Source organism: Danio rerio, chromosome 5, assembly GCF_052040795.2.
Source record: "Danio rerio strain M-AB ecotype USA chromosome 5, GRCz13ab, whole genome shotgun sequence".
NCBI classification, from domain to species: domain Eukaryota; kingdom Metazoa; phylum Chordata; class Actinopteri; order Cypriniformes; family Danionidae; genus Danio; species Danio rerio.
Genome location: NC_141025.1, coordinates 13311865 through 13335121, shown reverse-complemented (window position 1 = coordinate 13335121; position 23257 = coordinate 13311865). Strand labels below are relative to the sequence as shown.

General features: G+C 32.9%; 1 protein-coding gene across 8 annotated transcripts in view; it reads left to right on the top strand.

Annotated features, from left to right (window-relative positions):
* Positions 1–3358: 3358 nt before the first annotated feature.
* Positions 3359–23257, top strand: part of ksr2 (kinase suppressor of ras 2) — a 216164-nt gene continuing 196265 nt past the window's right edge. For 6 of the 8 annotated variants that reach the window (XR_015490503.1, XR_015490504.1, XM_087252652.1 and 3 more), the window contains exons 1-2: positions 3391–4042; positions 21034–21174. Coding sequence is in view for 6 of the 8 variants with exons in the window: in XM_087252652.1 (XP_087108778.1) it covers positions 3866–4042; positions 21034–21174 (318 nt within the window). In the remaining 2 variants the exon portion in view is untranslated. Of the gene's footprint in view, positions 4043–21033; positions 21175–23257 lie in introns of all 8 variants that reach the window. The other 2 variants (NM_001423542.2, NM_001144041.2) reach the window with 2 other exon arrangements.

Here is a 23257-nt window from a genome sequence, read left to right as displayed (position 1 = left end):
GATGTGCCTTGGCGCGTTTTTCTGACTACACGCACATTTCCGTCCATGAACGTCACCAGCCAACAGATTTTTGACCAATCGAAAGAGCGCTTGTTAGTGAAGGCGGGATTAGCGAGGAACCACATTGCTGTGTTTTCATAATAAGAGTTTAAGAAGAGATAATTAAAGTCATTGGTTTTCTGCTGTGCCTACGGTGGTTTGCTTTGGTAAGTAACCGAGAGTTTCACACAAAATTATATTGTACAGCAATCTTTTTCAGCGTTTTGGGGATTTTCGAATTAACTTTGGTTTATTATATCCATGTGTAACGTAATTTCAGTTGGTCTGAGAAGAGAAATATAATTTATTTATAAAGTATCGATTAATTATCAAGTAATTAAGAGTCATTGCAAATAAAGCCAATCATAAAATAAAGGTAACTCATTACATTTGAGGAAGTTAAGAAATAATACCATAACTTTAATTGATTATTTAACTAATTAATTTAAAATTTATTAGATTAATATTTTGTCTTTCAGTATTTTTTACTGCTGCAAAATCTTTACTGCTGCTGTAATATCTTACATGGACTGACCATGGTTTTAGTTTAATAATGTGTGTGTGTGTGTGTGTGTGTGTGTGTGTGTGTGTGTGTGTGTGTGTGTGTGTGTGTGTGATGTAGGTGATTTTAAATATCCAGGCTTCAATATTTAATTTTCGTCTTAAACTGTCATACACCTGGAATGATTTGTACAGATTTAAGTTTGGTAATTTTTTAAAAAATACACATGGCAGATTATTGCAGTCGGGGGGTAAAAATGAAATTTAAATGTTTCCACACTATTTTAACATTTTCTAAGGAAATGTGTGTTTTTAAAAAAGATGTTTTACTATAAATATGTAAGACATGTCACAGGAAAAATATATCTAGACAAGTTATGCTTCAAATTTGAGGTCCATATCTCAAAAAATTAGCTTATTAGGATTTTGTTTGGGAGCAAAACCAAGTGTACAAAATTAGTTAAATATTAATTCAAATTTGACTACTTTATTTGGGACCTGCAAAATTATCAAATCATACCCATCACTTTATTTATTATTATTATTATTATTATTATTATTATTATTATTATTATTATTTATTTTGGTGTATTTTCATGTCATTAGGCAAAGCCTCTATCAAGTTTTGTAACATTCTGATGAAGTAAAAAAAATCTTACAAAGCAATTAAAAACCAAATGTAAAATTTCTTACATTTTTAAGTTGAATCAAATACACTTAAAGGGATAGATCACTGCAAAAAATAATCACTGTTTATTTGCCAAGTGGTTCCAAACTTCTATAAGTTTCTATATTCTGTTGAACACTAAAAATATTGTAAAGAAAGCTGAAAACGTTTCAAAACATTGACTTTCATATTCATTCATTCATTTTTCTTCAGCATAGTCACTTTTTTATCAGGTGTCACCACAGTGTAATGAACCACCAACTATTCAGCCATATGTTTTACACAGAACCGCAGCCGCAACCCATGGAAAATGACTTCCATATAGGAAAAACAAATACTATTGGAAGTCAATAGTTACAGTTTTCCAATCGTCTTCAAGATATATTATTTTGTTCCACACAAGTATGCAAAACAGGTTTGGAACAAGTGAATGGGGATGACAGAATTTAATTTCATTTTGGCTAAGCTGTTCCCTTAACAATCATTATAATTTACATCAATTAAACTGAATTGAAACATTAAGTAAAAAAAAAACGCAAAACATTTGTTGTCATGACTTTTTGATCATACTGCACAGAGAAACTATTTTAAATATGCAACATAAAAAAAGCTTTTGGATATTATAGAATCATAATTTTATTTATTTATTTATTTATTTATTTGTCTAAGGGGTGACATACCTTACCCACAGCTTTTTAACAACTAAGGTGATGCAGTATTTGGAAACGCAGTATATGACAGTATACTTTAAACTTATAAAAATGAGCAGCAGATTGATAAATAAATATATTTAATTAAAAATTATTTTATTGGTTATCTTGCGAGAAGTCATTAGATCACTCAAAAAAAAGTTGAGTTATTTATTAATACCTCAAGTAGTTGGGTTAAATACTTGGTGCTTTGTTGGGTTATTTTAAACCTTTATTAGGTCTTTAATTTAATAACTCAACCAGTTGGGTTAAAAAAAATTATCTTAACAGTCCACTGATTTAACTGACACAGACCAGCTGTATTAATCTGCATGCTTATTGTTGTTTTTGTGTTATAAAGTTTATCTAAGCTTAATGCAATAATATTGTTTTTTTTTATTATCAAATTACCTCTCAATGTTGTGTTTTTTTCTATCCATTTTACCAACACTCTTATTGATGATACAAGCATGCGCTTCACAGCTGATATTAAACAGATGAAAGAACTTAAAATGTAATGGAAATACAGCAATTTCAATATTTGTGAAGTCTCTGTGTTGTTTATTTAGCCATAGTTATAAAATTAAATGTAGTACTAGTGATAGTTGCAATAGTAATACCAGAATGGAGAAAAATAACATTTAAATTATATAACCCAATGAGTTAAAATAACCCATTTGGGAAGGTGCTATAAAATTTTTAACCCATTTTATTTGATTTAATGTATTGGATCATGCAAATCCTCATTTTATTTATCTATGTATTTATTGAGGGACGTCGCACCTGACATACAGCCAGGGGCAGATTGAACCAATAAGCAAGGTAAGTGGCCCCTTGGGGCCCCAGGAAATCTGAGGGCACCCAAAATTAATACCTAGAAGTATAAATGATATATAACATTGTTTTCTATCATATTTTGTATGGTGAGGGTCTAAATTTGTTTTTATTAAATTTGCACAAATGTGTCCCCCACCTTCAATCATGGACTTGTCCAGCAGTCAAATCAGTAAAGATTTAGTTTTAAAAATGAAATTGTTCATTCATTATTTTTAGTTGTGAATTCATTAAAACAAAAAAACAACTAATTTCAAACATTTTACAAGGTGCTTTACATGCTGTTATTATTTTGCATTAAGATAGAATGTGGAAAAGGAGATTGAGTTAAATAAAAAACTGCAAACTAATAATAAAAAATAAATAAAATAAAAAACAAAAGGTGCATTTTACAACTTTTAGGCCCCATGGCTGGAATTGCTTAGGGTACCAAAATCACAAATTCTGCCCCTGCCTACAGCTTTTTTAACAACTAATGCATTTGGAAACGCGGTATACCAAAGTACTTTTAAACTACTTTCATAAAAGTGCAGTTAATAAAGCAGCGGATTGATTAAATTGATGTGACAAAAGGTTGTCCGAGTTCAAACAGTGAGCTCACTGCATTGATGCTTATCTCGCGAGAACTCTCTCCCTGCCCGATGCGATGCTGATGCTGTTGCTGTGAATTTGATTGACGCGAACATGTCGGTGTGATGGGGGAGCGCCGGGATGCAGCCGATGATGCTCCACAAGGGGAAAACACGCAGTCAAACCAGGCGTTATCGTTAAGAAACATCACCAAACCTTCTCCTAAATCACCCGTGGCAAAGATGTCTCAATTCGAGTTGCATTTCCCACGCGCGCAATGGATCTAGCTGATGCCACCGCAGCGAGGATCTGATTTTGATTTCCCCCCTCTCTCTTTCCTTCCTTCAGTATCAGTGAGTGTATTATGGTAGAGTCAAGTCGGAGCATCAAACATAAACTGTGCAACCCTGATGACAACACCGTCAGGATTTCAGGATATCAACAATGGAATCGCCTTACACGTAGAGTCTAGTTTTTTTTTCACGATCACACCACAAAACGCACCACAAAGTCTTTTCTGATCCGATTGAGAAGTAGGGGGAAAAGGGACCACTGCTCGCAAATTATGGACGAGGAGAATATGACCAAAAGCGAAGAGCATCATCTGAGTTTGCAAAAAGCCTTGCAGCAGTGCGAACTGGTGCAAAACATGATTGACATTAGTATCTCCAGCTTGGAAGGTCTGAGGACCAAATGTGCCACATCCAACGACTTGACACAAAAAGAAATCCGAACGCTGGAGGTAAGCGAGCATCCATTTGCCTGAGCCCAAATGTTGAATACTGAACCCCAGTCTGCTGCATTTCTACAAATGTCACGAGAGAGTGTGTGTGTGTGAGTGCGCGCGCGCGTGTGCATGCACGTTAAACAATTGTGCATCTTTAAATGTGCTTTAAATAAAAGTTGCATGTCGGGGATTGACTGTATTGGCGTAGTAAACGGAGAAGCTGGCGCTGCAGTGAGGGGCGCGAGCTCGCGCATTCTGCAGGTGGTGAAGAAGGTGCTCGTGCGCTCGCTCGCGCTGCTAACATGGACACCGAAAGGGCCTATTGTTGACATTAATTTATAGCCTCGCTTTTAAATCATCCGCGTCATTAAAACTGGAGGGTGGAAGATACAAACATGACATAGTTTTAATGTATGTTATGTAACATACAAAAAGTTAACGTGCTAGATGTTTTCCTTTTGGTGATGGTGGCAGGATTTTGTGTTGGCTTACTATGGTCGTGGATCAGATGTGTTTGATGTAGAGCCGATATATGTAGAAATAAGGCTTTTATTATGCACGAAAGACAATTTTGGACTATGAGAATGACACATTTAGTTAGTGTTCTTCATTTTAAGGCTCCAACTTGGGGTTGGGAAAAGATTTCGCTTATGATTTTTCCATTTCAATTTAAATTACTTTTATACTGGAAGTATTTTGATTAAAAAATAAATAAATTATATATATATATATATATATATATATATATATATATATATATATATATATATATATATATATATATATATATATATATATATATATATGTGTGTGTGTGTGTATGTATGTATGTATTTAAAGCTTGTGCTTTCTTCAGTTATAGCCAAATGATGAGATCATTTCATATTTTAACAGAAACAAACAAAACAGCATCTAGAGTCGACAGAATTTAAATTCTTAAAATTCTATCAAACTCAAAATCTTTCATTTTAAGGCTCAAACTTGGGGTTGGGAAAAGATTTCGCTTACGATTTTTACATTTCAATTTAAATTACTTTTGAGGTGGAAGTATTTTGATTTAAAAAAAAAAAAAAAAAAAAAAAAAAAATATATATATATATATATATATATATATATATGTATGTATTTAAAGCTTGTGCTTTCTTCAGTTATAGCCAAATGATGAGATCATTTCATATTTCAACAGAAACAAACAAAACAGCATCTAGAGTCGACAGAATGTAAATTCTTAAAATTCTATCTATCTAACTCAAAATCTTTAAGTAGCCTAAATGCATAATTAAGACATTAAAATAGTTGATTTGTAAAATATAAACATGACATAGTTTTAGATCATTATGTAACAAAAGTTATTGTGCTAGATATTTTCTTTTGGTGATGATGGCAGGAGTTCATGTTGGTTTTGCTATTGTGGTGTTTGATGTAAAGCCGATATATGCAGATCAGCTTTCCGATGTAAGGCTTTTATTATGCGTGTAAGAGAACGAGAAGGACACGTTTAGTCAGTGTTCTTCATTTTATACTCAACCTTGGGGTTGGGAACTGATTCTGCTTCTGATTGTTCCAATTCCATTCAAATTACTTTCATGCTCGTGCTTCCTGCCTACATATAGCCAAAAGATGATTTCTGATTTGAACAGAAACAAGCAAAACAGCATCAAACATCGACAGAATGTAAATACATAAACTCTGTCAAACTCAAAAGTTTTTAAGTAGCCTAAATGCATAATTAAGACATTAAAATATATGATTGTAAATTATAAACATGACAGAGTTGTTGATCGTTATGTAACAAAAGTTTGTGCCAGATATTTTCTTTTGCTCTTGACAGCAGGATTTTTTGGTTTTACTATGGTCGTAGATCAGATGTGTTTGATGAAGAGCCGATATAGTTCAAGTAAGAATTATTAAATCCCCTGAATTATTAGACCCCCTGTTTATTTTTCCCCCGATTTTTGTTTAATGGAGAGAAGATTTTTTCAACAGTTTTAATAACTTATTTCTAATAACTGATTTATCTTTGCCATGATGACAGTACATAATATTTGACTAGATATTTTTCAAGACTTCTATACAGCTTAAAGTGGCATTTAAAGGCTTAACTAGGTTACTAAGGTTAACTAGGCAGGTTAGGGTAATAGGCAAGTCATTGTATAACGATGGTTTGTTTTGTAGACTATGGAAAAATATAGCTTAAACGGGCTAATAATTTTGGCCTTAAAATGGTTTTAAAAAAATAAATAAATGCTTTTATTCTAGCCGAAATAAAACAAATAAGACTTTGTCCAGTAGAAAAATATTATCAGACATACTGTGAACATTTCCTTGCTCTCTTAAACATCATTTGGGAAATATAAAAAAAAAAGAAGTCAAAGGGGGCGGATAATTCTGATTTCAACTGTATATTGATCAGCTTTCCGATATAAGGCTTTTATTATGTATAAAGAGAATGGAAAGGACACATTTTATTATTGATGTTCAATTTAGGCCCAAACTTCAAAATTGTGAAATTGCACTTGCGAGTATTGCAATTCCATTCAAATGACTTTCGAGGTAGCCTATATACTTTGTTCACGCTCGTGTCTCCTGCCTTCAGCTATAGACAAATGATGAGATCATTTCAGATTTCAACAGAAAAACAACAAAACAGCATCAAAGGTTGACAGAAGGTCACTTCCTAAAACTCTGTCAAACTCAACGTTTTTAAGTAGACTAATTGCATAATTAACCTGACACTAAAACAGTCGACTGTAAAATATGAACATGATATTGTTTTAAATTGTTATGTAACAAAAGTTATGTGCTAAATACTTTTGTTGTTGATGATGGAAGGATTTTGTGTAGGATTTACTATGGTGTAGGATCAGATGTGTTTGATGTAGAGCCGATATATGTAGATCAGCTTTCCAAAATAAGGCTTTTATTTTGCATGCAAGAGAATGAGAATGACACATTGTTTAGAGAGAGCCTGCTCAAATAAAATAACATGGCTCAAGTAAAAAGTAACGGCCGCAGATTCACAAACAGCAATTATTCAATTCATATTCAAATATGATTGATTTTAATTTAATTTGTTTAAATGGTTGTTTTTAATTGTTAATAAAACCTAATCACACAAATGGCTAATTAATTGTACATAGTTTGTAAACTAGTTTTTTATTTGTGAATTTATTGCATTTAATTTTACATTTAACAAGAAAAAGATTCCTTTAAACATTAAAATATGTAAAATAGACGTTAAATATTTTTATATACTTTTTATATGTATATTTGTTTAAATACTTTTTAACATGCAGTTTATTTACGAAACAAAACAAAACACACAAAACTAATCTACAGAGAAAAAATAAATATCTATAGAGAGAGAGAATATTATGAGTCTTAATGCTATACTGCCCCATACCTTGAATTGCTTAAGGCCCTTTAATCACTAAGTCCGCCCATGCCAGACACTTAAACAGTCGTTTGAAAAATATAAACTTGACATATAGTTTTAAATCGTTATATAACAAAAGTTACTGTGCTAGAGATTTTCTTTCGGTCATGATGGCAGGATTTTGTGTAGGTTTTACTATAGTGGTGGATCAGATGTGTTTGATGTAGATCAGCTTTCCGATATAAGGCTTTTATTAAGCATGAAAGACAATTCTGGACAAAGAGAATGATACTTCTTCTTCATTTTATGCTTGATCTTGGGTTTGGTAAATGATACCGCTTTGGATTATTGTAAAATCCTTAATAAAACTCTATAAATGTTTATAATAAGTAATTGAATACTCAACCAGACACTTGTAAAACATAAACGTGTCATTTTTAATTTTTTTATTGCGAGTTTGCATGCTCTCCTTGTCTTGGCGTGGGTTTCCTCCTGGTGCATTGGTATTTCCCGCAGTCCAAAAACATGCGCTATAAGTGAAATGGGTAAGCAAAATTGGCTTTATGAGTGTTTGAATGTATAGATTTTTCCCAGTATAGGTTCTAGTTGGAACGGCATCCGCTTTGTAAAACGTATGCTGGAATAATTGTTTTTTCATTTTGCTGTTGTGACTACTGATAAATAAGGGACTAAACTGAAGGAAAATGAATGAATGAAAAGTTAAGTTGCCAGATATGTTCTTTGGTCATGATGGCAGGATTTTGTTTAGGCGTTATTATAGTTGTAGAACCGATATGTAGATCAGCTCTTTGATATAAGGCTTTTATTTGGCATGAAAGACAATTCTGGAGAATGAGAATGACACATTTTGTTAAGATAGTGTCCTTCATTTTATGCTCTAAATGGGGTTAGGAAACGATTGCACTTCTGATTGTAAATGATTCCAGTCCTATTCACATTACTTTTGAGGTACAAGGTGATCATTTCAGATTTGAACAGAAAAGACAACAAAACAGCGTAAAAAGTCTACAGAGTGTAAACTCAAAGTTTTCAAAATAATAAATGACTTACCAGACAATAAATCTGTTGGGATTACAACAAAAACTAGTCATCTTTTTAAAGTATGTTGCAAAATTTAATGGGTTAAATATTCTTTTTAGTGATAATGGCAGGATTTCGTGTAGGTTTGACTATGGTGGAGGATCAGATGTGTTTGCCGATATGCAGATCAGCTTTCCGATATAAGTGTTTTATTATACTTGAAAAAGAATGAGAATGACACATTTTGTTCGTGTTCTTCATTTTATGCTCACAATTCAAAACATGACATAGTTTTAAATAGTTATTTAAAAAAAGTTAATGTGCCAGATATTTTCTTTGGTCATGATGGCAGGGTTTTGTGTAGAATGTAATGTAGCTGTAGAGCCAATGTTATCAAACTCAAAATTAAAAAATAGTTTTGATTTGATTTATTTATTTTTGAACAGTAATACTATACATAAAAAATCATTAACAAAAAATACATTTCAACATGGTTGAAAATGGATAAAGCACAAGCCTATTATTTTCCCACCCCATTAGCATATATATCATTTGTCTATTACTTAAACTTATTTCTTCTTTTACATATCTCTTCTTTTTACATGGGACAAACTTTACCCTTTTGGCACCTTTGATTCCATTTGTACCTTTACATTTTTTAACATACCCCCCCCCCCCCCCCCCCAAATAAAAAAGAGATACATAGTACTGCAAATAGCCATTAATTAAAATTTCATCTTCTCATTTTATTCTTTTTCATTCACCTTCATCATCATATTCCTTTAATATTATATATTTATATAGCTTTTCTCATTGATTGTTATCCTGACATTGTTTGAGAGTCTGTTCTAGACTGTTCCATAGATTCACGCCACATATATAAAATACAGGATAAATCTTGCTTTATACACTATTTCTACAGTCTCACATTATTTATTTACAGTTTCCAACTAATCTTATAATCCAATACAAGACCAAGAAACTTAATTGCATATACTCCTTCTATAACTTCATTTTCAATTTTTATTATTTCAATTCAATTCAATTATTTAATATCTATCTTATGACTACTTTTTAATTTGCCAAATCACATAACCTTTGTTTTACTTATATTTAATGACAATTTGTTTACGTCAAACCACAATTTCTATTTATTAATTTCTGTTTTAATCAAATCCAAAAGTTTTGGTAAATTATCCCCAGAACTAAAATACTTGTATCACCTGCAAATAAAATAAACTTGAACAACTTTGTTATCTTACTCATATCATTAATGTAAATTATAAACAATATTGGAGCTAAAACTGATCCTTATAGTATCATATGCCACAATTTACATTTAGATATGACAATTTATAGTTGGCAATTTCATCTAACTGTTGCCTATTTTTTAAATAACTGCTTATCCAGTCCAAGGCTACTCCTCTAATACCATACCTTTCTAATTTATTTACCAATTATTATTTATTGTATCAAATGCCTTCTTTAAATCTATAAAAAAATTCAACTACTGTACCTTCTCCTTTTTATCTATCTCATTAGTAATTTCTGTTAATTTCTGTTAATGCCAGAGATATTGGTCTATTTGTCCTGTAACCATATTGCTCGTCAGTTTAACAGTTTAAAATATACCAGACAATAAATCTGTTGGGTTTGCAACAAAAAAGTTACAAAGTTTTAAATGTAAAGGCTTTACTATGGCGGTGAATCAGATGTGTTTGATGTAGAGCTGAGATCAGCTTTCCGACATAAGGCTTTTATTAAGCATTAAAGACACTGAGAATGACACATTTTGTTTAAATAAATTGTATTTTTTATTTTATGCTCTAACTTGGACTTAGGAAAGAATTCCACTTCCTATTCTTCTAACGAGTCAGATTTAATTGAAATAAATTTGAGGTAGAAGTATTTCGAATATAATAAATACATATATTTTTTCATACTCATGCTTTCTGCCTTCATCAACTTGTTGCAAAATCGATGAGATCATTTCAGACTTCAACAGAGTAGTATACAAGATGATAGACAGCAAAACAAAATCAATTGTCTACAGAATTTAAATTTCAAAGTTTTTACTCAAAGTGATAACTCATGCAGCCAGACAATTGTAAACAGAATGTAAAATCCCAAATAAAATTCCATCAAACTCAATGGTTTTAAAATAATTTAATATTTACTACACAATAAATCTGTTGGGTTTACAACATAAACAAGTTATAGTTTTAAAGTATGTTACAAAAGTGAATGTGTTAAATATTCTTTTTGGTGCTGATGGTAGGATTTTGTGTAGGCTAACTATAGTGGAGTATCAGATGTGTTTGATGTAGAGCCGATATATGTAGATATAAGGCTTTTATTATGCATGCAGGAGAATGAGAATGACAGAGTTTGTTTAAAAAAAATTGTGGTTTTCATTTTTAAACTTGGGGTTGGGAAAGAACTATTCAAATTATTCTTAATGATTCTGATTTATTTCAAATAAATAGTATTTACAAAATATTAAGTATATATATTTTCCATGCTCATGCTTTCTGCCTTTACCAACTTGTCGCAAAAATGATGAGATCATTTCAGACTTCAACAGAAAAGACAACAAAACAGCATCAAAACTATATAAAATGACATTTTCTTCTTTAATTAAGCTCTTTTCAACTCAAACAATTGCATGCAAAATATTCACACTTTAATAAAAACTATAAACTTATTATTAAAAGTAATTAAATAATCAATTACTTATTTAAGCAAACATTTAAACAGTCTGACTTATGAAACAAACATTCATTTTCTTTTCGGCTTATAGTCCCTTTATTCATCAGGGGTCGCCACAGCAGAATGAATTGCCAATTTATCTAGGATATGTTTTACACAGCGGATGCCCTTCCAGCTGCAACCCATCACTGGGAAACACCCATACACTCTCATTCACACACATACACTACAGACGTTTTAGCTTACCCAATTCACCTGTACCACATGTCTTTGGACTGTGGGGGGAACCGGAGCACCCAGAGGAAACCCACGCCAACTCGGGGTGAACATGCAAACTCCACACAGAAATGCCAACTGACCCAGCTGAGGCTCAAATCAAACAAACAGCATTGTTTTAAATTATTATGTAGCAAAAGTTATTGTTCCAGATATTTTCTTTTGTACTATAATTGTCGACCAAATATTAGAAATCTTGTAGAGATTCAGATTAGGGAGGATGAGGAGTATTGCAGCATATTTTATAAGTGTTCTTCATTACATCTCAAGTTTATGGGAAATTTTTCTGCCTCTGAGTATTCTAAACAAGCCTTTTTTGATTTTGATTTGTTTGTGGGTGGCAAGGTGGCTCAGTGGTTAACACTGTCACCTCACAGCAAGAAGGTCACTAGTTTGAGTCTTGGCTGGGCCAGTTGGCGTTTCTGAGTAGAGTTTGCATGTTCTCCCTGTGTTGGAGTTGGTTTTCTCCGGGTGCTCCAGTTTCCCCCATAGTCCGAAGACGCACGCTATAAGGTAACTGAATAAACTAAATTGTTTTTAGTGAAAAGGTGCATGTGTGAATGTGAGTGTGTATGGATGTTTCTCAGTACTGGGTTGTGGCTGGAAGGGCATCCGCTTTGTAAAACATATGTCAGAATAGTTGGCAGTTCATTGCACTGTGGCGACCACTTATAAATAAGGGACTTTTTTTTAGGATAAATCTAAATGATAGTATTGTCAACAAAAAAGCTTGAAAAGTAAAATGTTATGCAGGAAATTGTGAAAGTCGATTCAATTCATGTAAATGTACTGTTAGTTGGGTTATTTTTTTTAATGTATTGTTATTATTCTATGTTAATGTTAGTTAATATTTAGCAGTACTTTGTTATTAAAGTAGTACGTATTTTTAAAAATTACAATGGCATTTTTTACGGCAGCATTTTTATGTTAAAATTATGGCATGAAGTGAAGTATTGCTTTATTTTTACGAGTGGGTCTTTATTTTCAGCATTAGATAATACTATGGTCACGATAATACTGTTGCATGAGCATCTGTTTTTTTCCACTTTAATATTCTCTCTTTAATATTGGGGAAACCCATTTTACATTGGCTGTTTATTGCAGTCGTCACTGGTGTCAGTAAGTCACAATCAAGCACTTTGTTTGTTCACGTTGATGGAATAATAATTACAAACATTAGATATTATCTGGGGGGTTCTTGCTTGTTTATCTGGTGATGGATGTGCATTAGTAATCTGCAATTTACCAGACTGTGGTGACGCTGTAATATAATGGCATTTGGTTAAAGTGAAACAGTGATTTCTCTCTAAATATATTATGTGCTTTTCCAAAATAATGCAAATACTTTTAGATTTTAAAGTATTGCAAAGATTAAATGGTTCAGATAATAGCAATCATTTAAATACATCATAGTTTTAGGGACTGATCAAAAATTATTATTCATTATGAAGTATGTCTTTTAGTAAATTTATAATATGTAGTTTATGGGGTTAGTTACAAAAACTAATGTACTACAAAAACATACTATAAATTTTACTATAAAGAAATAATAAAATAAATAAAATAAATCATTAATCATTTTTACTAATACTCTCAATTATTTTATTTTAGGTAATTGCCAAGGGAATATGTTTATTTTTGTTTACTTTAACTTCATGTATTAAAATTGTGATGTGGTATAATAAATTTAATTATTTAACATTTAAATGCAACTCACAATGAGGCTATTTTTTCACTTTAATGTTAATTAATGCATACTACAGTACATTAATATTAAAAGGTAAGTTATGTTTGTCTAGGCCAGTGGTCCTCAAACTTTTTTCACCAAGTACCACCTCAGAAAAAAATTGTCTCTCCAAGAACCACCCTAATGACCAGTATCAAAATACAGTAGTGTAGCAGGCCTAATTAGGCAGGTACAGCTCTGCACAGTTCAAAAACAAGGCAGATTAATTCCTATTATTATAAATATTGATTATTGTCAGCCACTTTATAAACATAATAAATAGTTTAAACATTAACACTGCACTGTGCCAACAGGTAAAAAAAAGAAGTAATATTTTCATTAAAATGTGCTTTTAATAAAACTGCTGTACTTGAATGTAAAAAATTAACGTGTAGTAGCCTATTTATCAAAACCTGGAAATATTCCTTGGACCTCATAAATATAGGCTATATGTCATCATATTTATATATACTTTTTTTTTGCTAAATTTTAAAACGTACGTGGCATGTATATATGGCTTATTTGTGTATCTTTAAAATCTAAACATTAACTTGTGTTTTAAATATATTAGTTGGATTTACATATTTAAATTAGAAATTAGATCTGCTTACTGCACGTTAGAGTAGGCTTTGTGTGTCAGAAAAGCAAGTCATTAAACCATAACTGTCAACACTGGTATATAAAAATACAGAATACGCCCCCAACAACCGTTACAAATATGGAGGAGATTAGCTTCAACTTTAACATTAAAAAATTGAAAATTAAATAAAAGGTTTGGCCTCATAAAATCAATTAACTGATCACATCGGTGTTATCGTACGTGTTAAAGGGTTAAAAGAGTGATTCTTTTCTTTTTTTTTTACTTATTCAGCGATTACTCCGCGTACCACTAGAAGGAAGTCCGCGTACCACTAGTGGTATACGTACCACAGTTTAAGAACCACTGGCCTAGACTAAAATTAGCTTTACTATTAATCAGTCCTTAAGAAGTATTTTAGATAATGTAATTCATTCAATCATTCATTCATTCATTCATCCATACATTCATTTATTTTACATTCATTCACACACATTCATTCACACACATACTACGGCCAATTTACTTTGTTCATTGCACCTATACCACATGTCTTTGGACTGTGGGGGAAACCGGAGCACCCGTAGGAAACCCACTCCAACATGGGGAGAACATGCAAACTCTACACAGAAATGCCAACTGACCCAGCTGGGACTCGAACCAACGATCTTCTTTCTGAGAGGCAACAGTGCTAACCACTGAGCCACTGTGTTGCCCTTTTAGATAATGTCAAATATAGAAATAGAAACTAATTCAAACTATTTGTAAAGTAACAGTTTAAATCAAACATTTAATTTGCATTAACTGTGAGCTTTCATTAGCTTAGATTTAAGTGTTCTATAACTTAATATCATGTATAACTCCCTAATATTTATGTATTGTTATTATCCTAGCAGGCAGACAACATCATAAGGCATTAATATTAGGTTAGATTTGATTTGTGACGTCAGGTGACCAAAATTCAAAGTCTAGCCAGCGTCTAAGTACAGCGTTAGATTAACGTCCTTTAATGTTGTCAAATTACATTGATATTTGGTTGATTTTAGGTTGTGTTGGAAAGTAACCAAAATCCAACATCAGATAGATGTCATACTGGTAAAGTCCACATGACATCAAGCTGTAACATTAGTAGACGTTGATGTTTAGTTGATTTTAGGTTTGATTCTAAGTACAACCCAATTTTAATTCCCAAGCAAAATCCAACGTCCCCATGACGTTGGGGTGCGTTGGGGTACAACATCAATATGATGTCATGTTGATGTCCTGTGCCTGCAGGGTATAATTTCCAAACAATGTGAATAAAATGCATTCAAAAGACAAAACTAATTTCGTTCGTTCGTTCATTCATTCATTTGTTTGTTTATATGCATCCACTTTAAGAAAAAGGTGCAAATTTGTTTTAAAAATGCATATTTGTTCTGAAATTAGCCTTATTATCTACATGTTGACACATTAAATGTAGATTTTAGTTCCTAAAGTATAAAAATGAATCCCTTTTGGAAGTTTTTGTACTTGTTCTTTGAGAGTGTGTTGTATGCATTAACAGTGAAAATGTGTAAATTCCTATATGTATATAGGCATAGACATATACAGTACTACATAGGCATGTACTGCATATAGACCATTTTATGGGATGTAAAGAATGGGCCTACGTATTTCCTGTTTTACATGTTTAACTTCTAAAGTTTCAGAGAATCCAAAAAGCTCCTAATATTGATAAATAATCATATGACAGGTGTTTTAACGTAAAGTTATTATTGAATTGCCTCTTCTTACAGTTTTGAAATAGTTTGACAACAAGCAGGAAGTTCTTATGGGCCTATGGGATCACCACATTGAAATGGTCTATATAATTATTTAAGTAAAGTGTTTGACTGACAAGTGATTTAAAGAATCTTTTTTTTTTGTTCATGAAAACAAAGGCAGAAGTTTTAAAAAAATAACAAGAGAGGATGATTGTGACATGAGTTCATGATTCAATTCTGCTGGATTTGTGTCAGTTTTTTTTAGTTCAGAAAGGGGTATTTAGTTCAGGGACCTAAATGGAGAACTGAGTGAAAATGAATGGGTATGTTTGAAAGGACATCTCTAGATTTTAATCTGTGAATTTCAACCGGCCAGGGACCCACAGACAATGTGCTTTGTTTTCATACAGTAGCATTCAGCAAACAGGGTTGCCATGGCAGACCAACTCAACTACAGATGTAGACCGTGCTTAATATACTGATAATGATGCTGAAATGATCAAATAGCTGATCCTTATTTACTCATTGAATGGTCGTTATGCATTTTGATAATGATTTGTTCACTTTCAGTCTTTTTTCTTTTCCTCATGAACCTCAAAAGCTGCAGAATTGTGCAAATATGCTCATTTTACAAGTTACCTATAGAATTGGGCAGTTTTTAAACCACTTTTAAACCATTTTTTGAATCCATTCAGCCAATCTCCGGGTCTGTATAGCTTAGCATAAATCATTGAACCGGATTAGACCATTATTAAAAATGATTTTAAAAAGATGATCTCGATAATGTTGATAATATTGATAATTTTCCTATTTAACGCTGTAGAATCATTGAGTGTCACAGAGTAGGTCATTTTTGCTGATGGTCTAATGCAGGGGTGTCCAAACTCGGTCCTGGAAGGTCGGTGTCCTGGAGAGTTTAGTTCCAACCCTAATCAAACACATCTGGACTAATTAAGCTAATTAAGCTCTTACTAGAAGCTTCATGGCAAATGTGTTTAAGCAAGTTGGAGCTAAACTATGCAGGACACTGGCCCTCCAGGACCAAGTTTGGGCACGCCTGATCTAATGAGATTTAAATGATTTATGCTAAGCTAAGCTAAAAGTGCTCCCGCCGGACCCAGAGATTGGCTGAATCAGTTTACCAATAGTAAAACTCAACTGATTAACTCTAGGAGACTTGCAACATGAGCAGACTTCTAAAAAATTAGTGTTACTTTGAAATTGCCATGATTGTGATTGGTGCTTGTTGTAAACAGTGTTGGGTAAGTAAAAGTAATGGATTACAAATTACTACTGAAAAATTGTAATTATTGTAAAAATTGATTACATTACTAATTACTTGATTTAACAAGTAATCATATTACTAATTACTTTACTTTGAAGTTACTTTTAAAACATATGAAATACACCTTTAAAAAAACAAAATACACTGCAGCTCTTTCTGTAATTTTACATTCATTGAAAAACATAATAAAGTGTTGATCACAGCAGCTTAACATATTCAAAAGACTTAAAGAGTTCGTCCAAAACTTAAAATTCTCTCATCATTCGCTTGTTCCAAACCTGTTTGTATTTCTTTTTTTTTTTTTAAACACAAAAGAAGACATTTATAAGAAAATTGGATGCCTGTAACCACTGACATCTATAGTATGCTGAAGCATTGCAGTGTTTGGGTGTTCTGAGTTTTGTCTGGGGTAATTAGTCTACCAAAATGTGTATATTCCATACAAAGTATGAAGCTGATCGGTCAGTTCTTGTCAAGTGAGTTGCGGTTTTCAACTTGTGCGCCTGAAAAATTCAAGTGCGCGCAGTATGCGCAACAAACCATAGTTTCATTGGAAATAAAAAAATATGTGATATGTGAACGACTCCATAAGCAGCTATGCTTCTCTTTACATTCTGAAGATATCTTTACTCCTGATCCTGCACATGGTCACATGGATTAGGCGGAGCTATAAGGGTGTGTCTTTCTGCTCTGCATTTGGCCATCATGCACTGCCCTGAATTTTTTTTCCTCGTGGGATGCTTCAATTGAAAAATAATTAAAAGATGATTACTTGGATTTATAAAAAAATTTTATGTTAAGTAGTTGTAAACAATTTATTTGGGCTGAATTTAACAAACTAATAAAGTTGAACATTACTAAATTTAATTTGTTTGTTTAAATTCAACACATAAATTGTTTGAAAAAATTTTGCAGACATAATTTTTTCATTGTATTTCAGTAGCGGAAATAAAGCACAATCTTAACCTTAACCAATCCTAACCAATCTTAAATCCATGTTTTGTTTCATGTAGTAATAAAATAAAAGAAACATTTAGAACGGAGACTTTTTAAGTTAAGGTTGGTACTTTGGCATAAAGTGGAATGACTAACAAGATTAAGTTGCATTTTTACTGTATTTTTTTTACAATATAAATCATTAATTCATCCATTTATATTTTATGTCATTAAATTATATTCATATGCAAATAAATCACAAGGTACAAAATGACTCGTATACTTTAAAATGTCTAACATTTATAAGTTTGACAACAAAGCCCGCACTGTAACTACTGTGTAAATAAAACTAGTAAACTGTCAAACAATGCAGGTACATTAATTATTCATGCCTGCTGTGCATGCTGGGAATGGACAACAAAAGATTTATTTTGAGGGTAGACCATTTCGACCGCACAATTGCACTAATCTAATCCCCCCCAGCAAGTGTATATATGTGTGTGTGTGTTTGGTTTAGACTTGACTTAACTGGTTAAGAATGTGGATTTGTTTCACCTGAGTTTTTGTTTAAATGTTGCTTTAGTATTTACTCTGCTCGTTTCTCTGCTCAAATTCTGCAGCACCGTCCCTGTCTTGGGAAATTTGTCCAAAGTAGAATATTCATGTTTTTTCAACATGCTGAGAATCAGATAAAAGAGATCATGAAATATTGAACAACGTGAAGGACAGATAAAAATGCCAAGCGTTACATTTCATTTGCTTACACACAAAAAAGCATTTCATCACAAATTTGGTTAAACATGGACAAACCCAAGCACCATAAGCAAATTCTCTCAAAATACTTGAAATGTATTCCGTTTCCAGATACAGCCAACAACTTTAAAATACATTGTCCCGTGGCTTTACATTCGTGCCATTTACAGTGCTTCATGGGATTTTTTTCATCACTAAAGCTGCAAAGTACCTATTATATCTATAACCTATAATATCTTTTTTTCTGATTTCAGTATAATTTGCATCCAAATCAACCACAGCATTACAAACTTTGATTGGTTCATTATAATGATTTATTGAAAGCGTATTTTTTTAAATCTCCATGAAAAAACTAATGAGAAAATTACTTCAGGAGTCAGCACTGCTAAAATCTGACATTTCAGTTTGTGCATGTAACCAGGGGAGTGACACTGACAACAGGGTTGAGGATCCACATGCAGGTCAGGCCAGCAATGGTCAACACAGAGCCAAACAGATATATATAGGCAGTCCAGAATCCTAGTCAATAGGCAGGCAGATGGTCAGAGGCAGGCAGCAAACAGGATTAAACAAATAAACAAGGCAAGGATCAAAAACACTGTAAAGCAAAACAAAGGAAACACGTTGTAATGTCAGATAACAAGACTCAACCACAGTGTTTGTGTTTGAGCAGTACTTATAGTCCATGAATTAGTCCTTGAGCAGCTTCAGCTGTGCAAGTGTAATCAGTCATGATCTAGAACATGTGTGTGAACGGAATGCATATATGAAGTTGTTGTCCATGAACTGGTGGATTTGAGTGTGAATGTTTTCTAGCGACCTCTGGTGGTTAGATCGCTGGTGATCATGACAGTGCACTCGTATGAGAAACAACACAGTGGCACCTTGTTTGGAAATCTCACATGCCATTTCCTCATTCACTTTACAATAACTAATAGCTATACTGTAAATAAGCGTTGCTGTTATAAATGTTTTGGTTTATTATTTTAACTTTAGAGTTCAAATAAACTCACTTAAAATATGAGTCTGAAACTAACTTATTTTGAAAAGTAATATTATAAATACTAGAAATACTATATTTTAGCTTAGCTAAGCATAATTCATTGAATTGGATTAGATAGTTAGCATCTCTCTCAAACATTATTTGTTTGAAATCATACATGACATTATCTCATTTCACTTTACAAAAACTTATAGTTACACTGTGAAAACAATGTTGCTGTTAGAAATGTTTAGGTTTATTTAAATTAACTTTAAAGTTGATTTAAACTTAAAGTCCAATTAAGTGTCTTGTCAAAATATCTTATTTCCTTTTATATGAGCCTGAAACATGACATTTTAACATTTTTACGGTAACTTACAATAAAAGTTGATGATAGAAGTTTTTAGGTTGATTTAAACTAACTTTTACAAATAAACAATTTTACAGTAAATATCTCATATACTCTAATATGATGCTAAAACATGATTAACTTATTTTAATAAGTAACTATCATGACTTCTTGATCGTATTACTTTAACTACCTTGGATACTATGGTGGTGGTATACTATGGTGGTGGTGAGAGACCTCCCCCGTATGATTGTAAAGCGCTTTGGGTGTATGGCCATACACAATAAATGCGCTATATAAATACACATTACATTATATTACTCTGTTTTAGCTTAGCATAAATCATTGAATCGGATTAGACCGTTAGCATCTCTTTTTAAAAAAGTTAATCTTGATAATTAAAAAATTGTTGAAAAAAAGCTTGATTCTTCTGTAGATACATTGTGTATGATAAGACAAATGGAGAAAGTTCATTCCTTCATACATTCGTTTTCCTACGGCTTAGTCCCTTATTTATACAGTGTCGCCACAGCGGAATGAACCACCAACTATTCCAGCATATGTTTATGTTTCAAGCTAACAGCAAGAGGGGTGTGGTTAAGAATATTACAGCTAAGGCGTCATACTGACATCATCAGAAAAGAACCTTCACTCCAAATGCGGAAAAAATGGTCACACTTTGATTAAAGATTATTTAATAAAGATTTTAGGGCGAAGCAGTGGCTCAGTAGGTAGTGCTGTCGCCTCACAGCAAGAAGGTCACTGGGTCGTTGGTTCGAGCCTCGGCTCAGTTGGTGTTTCTGTGTGGAGTTTGCATGTGGTTAAGAGTTTTGCATGGGTTTCCTCCGGGTGCTCCGGTGTCCCCCACAGTCCAAAGACATGCGGTACAGGTGAATTGGGTAGGCTAAATTGTCCGTAGTGTATGAGTGTGTGTGTGTGAATGTGTGTGTGGATGTTTCCCAGAGATGGGTTGCAGCTGGAAGGTTATCTGCTGCGTAAAAACTTGCTGGATAAGTTGGCTGCTCATTCCGCTGTGGCGACCCCGGATTAATAAAGGGACTAAGCCGACAAGAAAATGAATGAATGAATGAATAATAAAGATTTTATTAAATTAGCTTGCACATACTAATTGTTCACCTAAAGAATAGCAACGTGCACTAGAAAAATAAACATAAATAAAATAAAACATTTTCACAGACTCCAAAATACAAAACGCTGTCTAAAGTTCTTTTTTTCTTTGTTTCTTTTAAGGGTAAACTGGTGAAGTACTTCAGTCGGCAGCTCTCTTACAAGCGTAAAGTGTCCTTACAGGAGCGTAATGCGGAGCTGGACGGATTCCCTCGGCTGGGACACTGGTTCCGCATTGTTAACATGAGGAAGGAGGTTCTTGAGGTAAGTGGAGCCTTTATAAACAACTAATGCACAAACTCCACCCTCAGACCATTTTATTGGCCAACGCAGTCCTACAGTCACCAGTCGAGAAGAAATCAGACTCATTTCAGAGTTTGGAAATGTTATAAATATAGCTGATTTTGATATGGAAATAATAATGATTAAGGGTTAGGGACTAGTATTGGGTTAACTTGTTTTGATAATCGGCGAGGCAGTGGCGCAGTAGGTAGTGCTGTCGCCTCACAGCAAGAAGGTCGCTGGGTCGAACCTCGGCTCAGTTGGTGTTTCTGTGTGGAGCTTGCATGTTCTCCCTGTCTTCGTGTGGGTTTCTTCCGGGTGCTCCGATTTTCCCCACAGTCCAAAGACATGCGGTACAGGTGAATTGGGTAGGCTAAATTGTCCATAGTGTGTGTGTAAATGTGTGTGTGGATGTTTCCCAGAGATGGGTTGTGGCTGGAAGGGCATCTGCTGTGTAAAAACTTGCTGGATAAGTTGGCGGTTCATTCCGCTGTGGCGACCCCGGATTAATAAAGGGACTAAGCCGACAAGAAATTGAATGAATGAATGTTTAGATAATCAGCCCTATGATCGACTTTAAAAGGATTGTTAAGTAGCCTACAAATAAAAATGCACTCATTATTTACTCACTCTCAAACTGTTTTGTGTTAATTTTTTTTGTGAACACAAAATAAGATAATCTGAAACATGTCGGAAACTGGTAGCCATTAGCTATGTTTTCATTCTAAGATGTGAATTAAATTTCTGCATGAAACTGTAGTATTGCATAAAAGACGTGTGAATAAAGCAGCGTTTCCATCTTATGAGTCAAAGAGAACAAAATTATCACTTGCTGATTTATCTGGCGGCAAATATTAACAGTAAAAACAGAATTTGCTGCGGTGGGAGAAGCAGCGTGAAGCTTTTCTTTATTTAATAAATTACTTGCGCATCAGAATGCAATGCCAACACGCAATGAACATGTGGTGCCGATTGAAGGTGTGAGACACAGAGCACAGACGCTCTTGGTAATTCTGGAGGTAATGATTAATATAATAACACCAATACTGAAATGGTTACGGCATGGCCAAAACAACATTTCAGATGTTTTACAATGTGCTCAGCCAGCTGGTTTGTCCATTCACGCACATTTTTATCATCACATGACCTTTTTTAATACTGGAATTTGTTTTGTAAAAGTGTTTCCATTATAGCTTAAGCAGATTTTTTCTTATGGAAAAAAAAGTTTATCCTACTCAGCAATGGGCATACATTTTTTTTTGTACATTTTCAAAATGTATTCGCTTCTTGGCGTGTCCAAAATGCACATAAAAATATGTGGATAGAAACACAGCTATTCACATCTGTAGTAGAACAAATCTGTGGAAATCAACAGCAACTGGATTTCAACATTCCTTATATTATATTTGTTTGTGTTAAAAAAGAGAAAGAAATTCATAAAGGTTTTGTATAAACAGAGGGTGAGTAAATTATTATTTTTTGGGGTAAACTATCAGGATGACTGTCACCTTTAAGCTATAAAGTAATAAATATAACAAAAGAAATACTAAATTTAAAATTACATAAAAAAATTAAATATAAAACAAAGTAAGCTGTTTTTAGTTAGTAAGGGTTGATAAAACAACTCTGGTCTCAAGTGTCTTTGGAAAATAAAAGTTTCAGATGACCCAGTGACTCAACTACATATTTTTTAGGATATGTTTCATCAGCATACAGAATGAAATAAAAGTTGTGCACTGGTCATGAGCTTTATAGAGTTCATGAAATGCTTCTCTTATTTCTTTTTTCCACATTAAAAGTTTAATCCTTCTCTCAGTCTTGAAAAACAAAACAGAAAAATGTGCCCTTTGGATGAACTGTAATCGTAATTACAACTTTCAAGTAACTTCAATGGACAGAATATTCATGCAAGCATTAATTCATGTTATAAAAAGGAAAAATAAACGACATTATTGTAATAACTTAAAGAGCTTAAAGAATAAGTTATCATACTGCATTGTATAACATTTAACTGATTACTGAAATGTATTGCTGACAAATGGCAATGTATAAAGATTTAAAATGA